This window comes from Hevea brasiliensis, chromosome 8 (genome assembly GCF_030052815.1).
Source record: "Hevea brasiliensis isolate MT/VB/25A 57/8 chromosome 8, ASM3005281v1, whole genome shotgun sequence".
Classification (NCBI taxonomy): Eukaryota; Viridiplantae; Streptophyta; class Magnoliopsida; order Malpighiales; family Euphorbiaceae; genus Hevea; species Hevea brasiliensis.
Window position 1 is genome coordinate 4,806,000 of NC_079500.1, and position 11,221 is coordinate 4,817,220.

At 35.1% G+C, this 11,221-nt stretch overlaps 2 protein-coding genes across 2 annotated transcripts; both read right to left on the reverse strand.

Annotated features, from left to right (window-relative positions):
• Window positions 1-1,042: 1,042 nt before the first annotated feature.
• Window positions 1,043-4,220, reverse strand: LOC110667988 (structure-specific endonuclease subunit slx1). The gene is made up of 3 exons (XM_021829012.2): window positions 3,777-4,220; window positions 2,316-2,422; window positions 1,043-1,527 (listed from the first exon to the last, which is right to left on the reverse strand). The coding sequence occupies exons 1-3, from the start codon at window positions 4,007-4,009 to the stop codon at window positions 1,334-1,336; spliced, it is 534 nt and encodes a 177-aa protein (XP_021684704.2). The 5' UTR covers window positions 4,010-4,220; the 3' UTR covers window positions 1,043-1,333.
• Window positions 4,221-5,966: 1,746 nt separating this feature from the next.
• Window positions 5,967-10,876, reverse strand: LOC110667987 (putative disease resistance RPP13-like protein 1). Its single transcript, XM_058151019.1, has 2 exons — window positions 6,957-10,876; window positions 5,967-6,840 (listed from the first exon to the last, which is right to left on the reverse strand). Exon 1 carries the CDS (start codon window positions 10,744-10,746, stop codon window positions 6,994-6,996), a length of 3,753 nt encoding a protein of 1,250 aa, XP_058007002.1. The 5' UTR covers window positions 10,747-10,876; the 3' UTR covers window positions 5,967-6,840; window positions 6,957-6,993.
• Between the last annotated feature and the right edge of the window lie 345 nt (window positions 10,877-11,221).

The following is an 11,221-nucleotide window of genomic DNA, read 5'->3' on the forward strand; positions in this document are numbered from 1 at the left end:
TCCCACGTTTGCATCTCTGAATTCAAGTTCAAGAATCTGAAATCCATATTCAGGGTATCCAAAACGTCAGCTCTCTTCAAATCTTGCATATTGTGGTGCCTGGAATTCCAGTCCTTCTCAGATGAGGTAAAGGAGATTATTGGCCTATCATTTCCCTTCTCTCCTGAAATAAGACATCTGCATCATTCTAACAATCAGGTATTATTTCTGTGATACCTAATAATCTTCACAGAAAGAAATCTGTATTGCAAATTATACAACTTCTTTTGAAATTTCGTATTGCAGGCTCATTTGAATGATTCTCGAGTCAATGTCCTGTTTCTTGTCAGAAAAGTATTCTGATTCTGATTTTGGAATTGGCTTAACAAATGGAATTCTGGAAGAATCACATTACCTTCCTTCTGAATAATAATTTCTTATATAGCTTCTTTCAGGTTTTGAAAACTGCAACTTGCTTGCTCTTTCAGTGAAATGCAATAAAAGGGAATTTAATGGGTTGTCCAGTATGCTGTGCTAATTCTGTTTCTGATTTCAGTATGTCATCACAGAAATGGTAGAAAGTGAGCTCAAGACTTCTGCAGATTTGGGTGGGATTCACTGAAGAAGATGATGACAAAGGGAAAATACTTGCACTTCCATCGCATTATCAAGGGGACATTTGAAGAGTTGATTTAAATAGATTCAGGCCTAGCCATCTTGAAAATCAAGCAACGAATTTGTTCCAATGATCCTATCTGTGTTTCATGAGCTGATTATGAGCTTCTAATCTCAAAAGATCAGTAATGCATCCTCAGCTACGCTCTTGCAAAGTGTAATGTTTCTGTTCTTTCTGTTCAAAACACTGGAGTGTTATAATTTTGTACTTCCACCCCTGGAAATACTTGATTTGCAGATAAGAAGAGCATTAGACATTGGCTAACTGTAACTTGTTACAATCTACTAGAACATATCACTGATGTAATTCTCATATATATTAAAGCTAAGAGTGAACATGAAAAAATAACAAATGAGAAAGTGAACACAAACGAAGGAAGAGTTATCATGCATTCCAAATATACACACTTCTCATTCATTAAGACAACAGAAATAGTACATTTCACCGGCCCTCACATATGCATAAGCCCTTTGCTATCCAACACTACAATTTGCAAGCGGACAATAATTCTTTTTTCTGTTTTTGTTTTTTAACTAATATAACAATCATCTCTGATTTGGTTATAAGTGAAAAATCACATTATTCACACCTTACACAATATTTTGGCTACCATAAATATTGAATAGACTATAAGCTACAGTTTGAAAAAATATGGCCAGCACCATTATACATTTCAAACTAGAAAGGATTCAATTTCCAATCAATCTCTAAGTGATTGCAATCAAATGAGCCTTTAACTCTACCTAGAGCTGTCTGCCTGTGTTGCAATAGTGCATGCGACCCATCAACACTCTGCTTCACAGTGTCATCGCTCTTTCCTTTCCGAGGCATTTTTCTTGACAGACTTTTCCATTTTGATTCGAACTCACAAGCTACAATTAAGGCATGGCAGGAAAACATTGAAATATCATAACAAAAATATGAAGCCAAAGGCATGAATACTAAAATTTCCCAATTCTGAGTAAGAAAATTACAAAATGATAAAGACATTAAAAATGTTCATTTACAGCAAAATTGTAAAATTCAGAGAAGAATTGAGATATCATCAATTACTTATATAGCATGCAACTTGGTCAATCTGAAGCATTAGATCAAGTTTCATGATCATCTTGTCTAGGAATTTTATGGAAAGTGAAATCTGTAGTCATCTGTTACATCCAAATGGAACTTCCAATGCACCCTTGTATGCTAAGATAAATGGATGAGGTCAAATTAAAATGCGTGGGACTTACAGCTACAATATGTGATGGGAGTCCAAGAACAATATTAACAGAAACAAAGACTTCTTTTACTTTCTAGATGGCATGCTGTTCATAATATAAGCCTCAAGACCGTAATGAAAAATGGATGATTTCTAAAAATGATTTCACCAACATTGGGAAGGATGGAAAAGCAAGAAAGACAAAATATGATTTTATGTAGATGAAAAGTTATCATCTGAATGCATAATAGAGGACAACAACATTGCATACTTGCTAAAGTTGGCTCAACCTAATGAATGAGGTGATGTAAGATGCAGACAAATATGAAAAAAAAAAAAAGAAAAATGTAAAATATGGTGGTCAAATTCTTTCATAAATAATACACAAGACAGTGGATGCGATAGATTTAGCCAATAATAGTTGTTTTTTTTTTTTTTTTTTTTTTTTTTGAGGTTTACCTTCACTTTGGTCATTAAAACCTCGAATTATACATGCACAAATCCATGGCCTTCCTGCACGAGATGCTTTTGCACCACCTTTAAGTTCGCCATTATGTTGTTTTAAACTGCAAGAGAAGTGCCAGTTTCAATAAGAATACAATTATTTCCATAATTTGTGCTACCAGCTGACTTATGAAGGATACCAAGGTTCTCCTGACCTAGGAATAAAAACCACAACCTAGTAATCAAAAAGTTTCAGAAGTATGCGATACAATGTCATAAGAATGAATAAGGCAAGAGTATCAATAAATGAAGTGGTGCGTGTTATCTCGAGTGTGTCAAGCATGCCAAGAAGTAATTATTGTGACCAGACCGTTGAACTGTTGGAGTTTGTTATAGCAGGCATGGGAATAGAGAAAGCGAGCTAGTCAGAACTGTACGCATGTATAGTTAGTTCAGGAACTACAATAGCTGTAATCTCAGCATTTTAATTCATTCTAGATTCTTGATGATTGATGAATAAGATTTATCCTTCTCATTTCTTCTGTAATTCTCTCTTTTTTTTTCTCTTCTCTCTCTGGTTTCTTATCACTTCTTGTTTCTTCTCATTTCTATAAATTCTATTTCCTGATTCTATCAGTATGGTGTTGTGCAGTTGGAGGCAGTATTTTTCACATGAAGCAACAATTATTAGGCCTTGTAACCTGTTGATAACAAACCAAGACTCCAGCCATTCCACTAAAAAATGGTGCGTGGGCCATTACCTAGTTATAATCCCATCAAATTTGGGTGCTGGGAATTCTAACTGCCCTTTTTACATGATTGAACTGCTCTCAAGTAAAGTCATAATCCTAAATCTCTTGGTTGCCAGCCTAGGAATTCTCCCATGACCTTTGTTAATGATGACCATGTTAATATTGCCTCCAATCCCTAAAAAGATTCAAAGTAACTAGGCAAAGCAACCTCTCCTCTTTCACAACATCCATAGAATGTTAGAATATCATAGCCATACTTAAAATTTCACTGATCATTTTAGACCCCTCTTCATTAACTTCTGATTTTTTTTTTTTAATCCAAGCCATATAATTTATGATCCTTAATTTTGTGTCCATAAACTGAGTTTGTTCTAGATCACTAAATTGGCAAGAGAAAATCAAATAACAAAACAAGTCATTCAAGCAGTCCTCTTTCCATTCTCCCAAAAGTATACAGAAAATTTGCATTTCTATCACACAAATTGAACAGGGGTAATGCACATTCTATTGGCGGATTCATTGATCCATAAAAACAGATAAATATATCATCAAGTTCTTAAATTTCCAATACTAGACAGGACTACAATATCATTTCCACAACATTCAAGGCATGAAGACAATTAAACCATTTATAAGAGCTATAAAATCATATGAAATATAACCCATTTCAGCATTTTCATTGAATTTAAAGAAATGAGAACTGAATCAAAGAAGTAAAACCCACCGGCGAGAGAAATTGTTGGTGACACCAACATATGTTTTGATGGGGGCGTTGGTGGAAAGGATAAGATACACACACCAAGATCTTGATCTTGAATTTAAGCTCGTTTTCGCTTTTGATATTCTCGATATGGGTGACGATGATGGTGTTGATGGGTCAGACGAGGACGGTGAGGATTTTGATTTTTTCGAGCTCAAAGGCTTTATGGATCGGAACGTCTTTGAGAGCAGCCTCATAATTTGAGAGAGAATTTGTATATATTTGGTTTATTTCAGAAAACATTGAAGAAATTAAGGAGAATATCAGATGAATAAAAAAGAAAAGGAGAAAAAGGCTGCAGCTTGCTACCCTTTGCAATTCCGTTCAGTTTCTTGGTTGAGTTTCTGTCATTTTCTCCACTTTTGTAAGTTGGTTTCTGTTTATTTTCTGTTGGTCAATTTCATTTTAGGTTGCAGCCATTTATCATCCTTAAATTAAAATTTTCGTTTTATATATATTTTTTAATTAATTTTATATATATTTAAAAAAAATTAATAATTATTAAATCCATTTAGCTTATATTAAATTTAATAATAAATTATAAAATTACATATTAAATGGTATAATTACAGTTCTTAATCTCAAATATGAAATCCCTTTCGAAATCACCTCATCATTAATCATTAACTCAATGAATCATTAATTATTATTTTTTAATATACTTTTACAATTTATTTTTCTTTTTAAGTAAAACAAAATTAATTATTTTTAAACTAAATTTAGTTTTTAAACGTAAAATATCATATCATTTTTCTATATAATATAATCTAGTTTAATATTTAAATTTTAAAATTTTGAAAAAATAAATTAAATTTTATTTCAAAAATGCTTTTTAATTATTTAATTTTCAATTATATATTTCAAAATTGCCTTCTTCCTTAATTAATTACAAATTATAAAATACTATATATTAGTATTCATATAATTAATAAAAATATAAATATTTAAAATGGAGATGTTTGGACAACCTTATTTATTAAATATTTAATTGTAAATTATTATTTTATGAAACATTAATTTTACTATTCATCAGATTATTTTCATTTCATTAAAATTATTTAATTTTCAATCATAATCAATTTTTTTTTTAATTTCAAAGTAGTAATAAACTTCATTAAAAGAACATTATGTGGCATAAATGGACCAACGTGCATTATAATTTGAAAATTAAGGGTAAATTTAGAATTTAATTTTAAAATCTATTGAATTTAGCTATTCAACCAAACATGAGCTTCTAGGAAATTCATCTATAAATTTAGGAAGTTCAACAATCCTGCAATTACTTGATTACAAATCTAGAATTTTATCACGACCTTGTTTCAATGATAATTTTATGGGTCATGCACTAATGGGTCTTTTTGTTTAAGTTAATCAAGTCACCGTCAATACATGAGATGGCGAGAGATTTTTCTTATCTAAACTTAATTTATTATTCATTAAAAATACAAAATAAATAGTGAAATTTACAATTTAAATATATAAATATCATCCTCGTCCTGCTACCAATTTTATTTTGTGAGTTTTATAAAGGAAAAATTATTATAAAAGAATATCTAATACTTTAAATTCTAAAATGAAGCACTAATATTCTATTAATTATACCAATGAGTTTTAATTCAGTCATATTTTTGCCGTCTCCGAAGTTACAAGGTTTGGAGTATGAATTTTAATCAGAACCAATTAAATATATATAAAAAGAAATTATTAATTGTGTATTATTTCAACATTATATGATATAATCCAAAGCTAGAATCCTCTTTTCTGGGAATAGGTTTAACTTTGTTAGCAAGCGATGAAGCTTGAATACCAACCACAGGTGCTATTGCTAACTTAGCTTGAGAATCACAGCAATGCATTTGACATTATTTATGGAAGCAGGTTTAGCCATGCAGGGAAACTCTTGCTATTTATTCTATGAGCTGAAGAGAATGTTTGAAGACCAATATATAAATTCTCTAACAGAGAGGAAAAAAAGAAAAGATTACTCTTTTTTGTTGGAAAAACAGAATGGGGAGGCTGGAAATGGTTTTCAACAAGACAAAGCAAAAGCTTCAAACAATAACAAATAAAGTAGATATTGAAGACGGAGAGAAAACACAAATTTCTTTACATGAATAAAAGCAATACAAATACAAGTGATGAGAGATAAATTGGACAATAATTCAAATCAATAAATCCTTCCTACCAAAAAGTGCATAATTCAATCACATAAGAACCCGACAACTTTAACGGGGAAAACTCTTTCAAAGTGAAGGATAAAATCACGAGACCTCTCTTGGTCCAAATAAAATAGCTCCACTATAACAACAAAAGTTTATAGCAATTACAAACCACCATAAACAATTCTCAATCAAAAAACTCAAAACAATTCAAATAAATCAATAAGAGATAACAAGATTATGGAGAGAATTCACCAAAATGCAACAGTTATCCACGCAAATTGACCACCTTCTGATTGTCAAAACACGATTTCCACCGTTTAGATTAAAGAACAATGTCCCCACTGTGTCCACCAAAAATCAGCTCAATCGGACTACATATGGTCTTTCAATTGCTGACAATGATGAAACTGGTCTACGCTGGAAGTCACCTAACCAAAGACTTAAAGAAATCAAGCTCCAAACAAGATCTCCACTGTTCACAATGAAGAATCAGGTGCTAGGATCTTGCAAACCAAATTTGAGCTCGATTCAATGATAAACAAACTCTAAAACTTTAGAGAGTAAGCTGTTCACTTGAAAAACTGCAGAAATTCTGCACTACTTGCACTCTCTTCTTGTTCTATTTTTCTCCTCTCCTTTAATGATTTTGGGCAATAAAAATAAGACACATATGACCTTCCGAATTAGTGCTGTTGAAAGAGAAAGATGTGGGCTTCAACAACAAAATTGGGTTCCTTGAAACAATGATAACCATTGCTTTTTAATAAACACATAAAACCACTTCTCGTAAACTCTCATCAATTCCAACACTTTCTAGGAACTTGAATAGGGACGTGGGAAGCTGTTCCGCTGCAGCAAGAAGTTTACTGCATATAAAAATTGCAAGAACACAAAATTAGCTGAGAGATGCGTGAATAATTAAAGAAACTACAATAAATTTAACAAGTAATCGATGCATCAGCTGATTGCAGAACAGGTATACCTCACTTATTATGTTGCATCAGGGTCCTTTCCAGCTCTTATTCAATGAATATTTCGGAGATATGAGAAATCTTGTTCCAATATTCGCCTCCTACTTCGCACCGTTCTTTCAACAAAGGACTTCCAATAATATTCAAAAGATCAAGGGATAGAGGAAGTTGCCCGTCTGACATGCAATTGAGGTTGTTGCAATCACAGATATTCAACGTTTTAAGAAAGTTGAGGTTCCGAAACCCCTTGAGGTTAAGGGATTTGAGATCCTGAAACCCACTGACATGGACAACAGTAAGAGCGGCAGGCAACAATCCCTCATCAGGGAAAGACTCCACCCCACTACATCCACCTTGAATATCAAAAGAAGTCAGTGAAGCCATATTATGTAAACACCATCCACGTTGGGGGATGAGCTGGTTATTGCATTCGGCGATAGAAAGTGATTTTAGATTGGATGGGAGACCATCAGGAAATGATTCAAGATTCCGGCATTCAGAAATTTTTAATTCATGAAGGGAAGTGAGGCTCTGCATCTGCTCTGGCATTGATCTGAGACTACTGCAAATTGAGACCGAGAGTGATTGTAGATTGGCTGGAAGACCACCATCAGGAAATGATAAAAGAGCAGCGCATTCAGAAATTGTTAATATTTTAAGGGAAGTGAGGCTTTGCATCTGCTCTGGCATCGATCGGAGACGATTGCATTTTGAGACCGAAAGTAATTCTAGATTGACTGGAAGGCCACCATCTGGAAATGATGCAAGAGCCGCGCATTCAGCAATTGTTAATGTCCGAAGGGAAGTAAGCCTGTGCATCTGCTGGGGCATCGATTGGAGATTATTGCACTCTGAGACCGACAGTAATTTCAAGTTGGCAACAGAATCCACCGTTGGCTCAATTGAAGAGGAGGAACTGCTACAGAATCCAAAATCCATTGTTGTTAAATTTTCCATTCTGGCAAGACAGAGTTCTTTGAGAGAGGATAGTTGTCCAAGTGGAAGCAAGATTGATGAGCAGTTTCCACAACCAATGATATGCAGAGACACCAATTTGGATAATGAAGCATTACCCAACCAATTTGGAAATGTTGTACCACCAAAGTTTTCGATGGTGAGCTTCTTCAAATTCTTATGAGGCTGTAACTGATTAAGTATTGGATTGGTATTTCCTTGGGCAGTAGTTCTCGGCGTCCATTGAAGAACCAATTCACTGAGATACTTTTTCTCCATCAAATTGGCTGCCATGGCATCTCCATCATGGACTTTTTCCAGCCTCAATATAGAAAGTGTTCGAAGATTAGAAAGCTCTTTCAATTCACTAATGCTTGAGTGTCCATCCCCCACAACGAAAGCCGTTAACACATGCAGTCTCTTCAATCTACCGAATTGTGGTGGCATCTCCATTACTGTAGTTCTACTGATGTCGAGATGTTGTAAATTAGTAAGATTCTGCATGTCGTTAGGCAGCTTGCTCAACATTGTACATCCCGACAATAGTAGTGTCTCCAAATTATACAAAGAACAAACAGTTTCTGGTAATTCTTCGACTTTAGTTCTACTGACGTCGAGATGTTGTAAATTAATAAGATTGTGCATGTTGTTAGGCAGCTTTTTGAGCTCTGTACATCTCGACAGTAGTAGTGTCTCCAAATTATACAAAGAACAAACACTTTCTCCTAATTCTTGAATTCCAGTGCCAGAAATATCCAAATAACGTAGATATTTTAAGTTGCCAATGGAATCATGCAAATTTCCGATATGATAATCGCGCAAGGAAAGCACACGCAAGTGACTGAACTTTAGCGCTTGCATCAGATTTGCAAAAGCAGAAGTACTCAACCGGTGAGCCCCTAAGGAAGAAGGATGCTTTAGCAGCAGAAAAGTTCGCAGGTGATTGGCACCCTGAAAGGCATCAAACTGTTCAGAATCGTCGACTTTGCCAGCTGTGAATGAAAAATAGCGAACCGTTTCAGGCACTTCATGTAGAATGCCATCCTCAGACTTGAAAAAAAATTCCCCGGCGGCTACAGTTTTAGCTAAATCAATGAAAAGATCGTGCATTTTGAAATATTTTTTATCACAGTCGTGAAAAAATGACCTTGATAGTAGCTCACGAAAGTACTCATCGCCTACATCTTCCAATCGTTTCTTTCTTCTAGGCAACAGTCCTTCCGCCCTCCATAACATAATCAAATGCGCCTTCTCAAATAGCTTGCTCTTTGGAAGTACGGAGCAATAAGCAAAGCAACGTTTAAGATGAGAAGGGAGATGAGAATAACTCAATCTTAAAGCCGGAAGTATGTTGCTCTTGTCACTTGGAAGATCCCATACTTCGCTATTCAGCACGCCAACCCATTCATCAATTTCTGCTTTAGCGTACAAGAGTGCTCCAAGTGTTTTTGCAGCTAAAGGCAGGCCATTACACCTCTTCGCTATTTCTTCGCCGATTTCTTTCTTCTCTGCATGTTTTTTGGGTATTCCAGGCCCGAATGCATGTTTAGCAAACAAGGACCAACAATCGTCATCAGATAAAGTTTTCAGATGATATGTGTAAGCAGCACGCATAATCAATGCAACATTACGACTACGAGTTGTAACAATAATTCTGCTCTGACTATCTGCAGCTTTGAAGGGTCTCTGCAGGACATCCCAGTCAACAAAATTCTCGTTCCAGATGTCATCCAGAACGAATAGGAAGTTCTTTTTCTCCAGGTTTTCTTGTAGTTTGACCTGAAGTGAATTCAAGTCTGCAGGACATTCAAAAGAAGACGTGACACATTGATAAATTGTTTTGGTTATTTTCAGAATATCAAATTCCTCTGAAACGTGAACCCATACTCTTCTTTTGTCGAAACTTTTCTTGACTCCACTATCATTGAACAAAAGCTGAGCGAGGGTTGTTTTGCCAACACCAGGCATACCGACAACAGCAACCACAGGGATTTCAACTCCAACTGCTGCGAAATCCCTTTCACTGACTTTCTCGTCCCTCATAACTGGGACTCTGTTTTCATTTGCTGGGAAGACTACATCCTCGGTCACTGTTGGAACTCCATCTTGATTCGCTGCAATGAAATCATTCACTTGTGCCTGTAGGGCTGCATTCTTTTTTGCCACGATCCCATTCTCATTCGCAGGCACTCCATTTTCATTTGCTGGCAGGCGCAGGGCTCCATTCCCTTTGACTTTAGTCTCTTGTGACTTCAGGGCTTCATTCGCATTGACCACAGTAACTCCGTTCCTAGCTGGGACTTGATTTGATGGCATGTCATTTGCATTCCCAAAAGTTGGCAGTAAAAAATCAAGGATAGCTTTTTTATCATTCTCCCTCCCAAATATTTCAGATTCATCAACCAAGGAAGTGGATGGAGACCGTAATGGTGGTCTCCCTCCCAGACGCTCTGTCAAACCAAGAACGTCCTTTTGTTGAGCTATAGATTCCAGGCGCTTAATAATTTCTTCAACCTTGAATTCTATGCTCTCCTTGTAGGAAGTGGTTTCTGAATTGCCTTGCAAGGCCTCCGTGGCAATCTCATCCAGTACATCCTCTGCTTCATAAACAGAATCTTTGAGCTCATCTAACCACTCCTTCACGAAAGGATTTGTAAATTGCTTCTCCTCTGCATCACTCAGCACTACCCTGACTGTCAGCAGCACAAACTTTAGCTTTGGAAGCAGAGCAGCATTGAATTTCCACTTCTTGAACAAGTCCAGGAACTTCTGAGAAGCCATCTTCTCTAATAGTATTGTAAGAACAGCCCCAAAAGCTGCACCTCCTAGCGTTTCCAAGAGCGGCATGGTGTCTTGAGTCTTGACTCTATCTTTTCGCAAATGAAGGATTAACTAAGGAAAATTTTGGCAAGTGAAAAAGTGGATTGTGCTAGTTCTTCTTGTGCCTCCGAGGCTCCTAGTTGAAATTTGAGAGAGAATTACACCGACTTCAGCTGTTTCTCCCAGGGTGAGCAGATTTCGGTTCAAACCGAAAATTGAACCGAATCGAATCAATTCAATTCAATCGGTTTGATTTTAAAATTCAATTTGTTCTATTCGATTTTATATTATAAAAATTTTGATTATTTCGGTTAGATTCGGTTTTGAAGAGAAAAAAATCGGTTAAATCAAAATCAAATAGTAATTTTATATATTCAAATTGAATCAAATCGAATCGAATCAATTTTTAAATTGAATCATTTTTATAGGGAATTTATGAATTATATTTAATTATATATATAAATTGTTTAATTTCATTGATTAATGGTTATTAAGTTCAAAC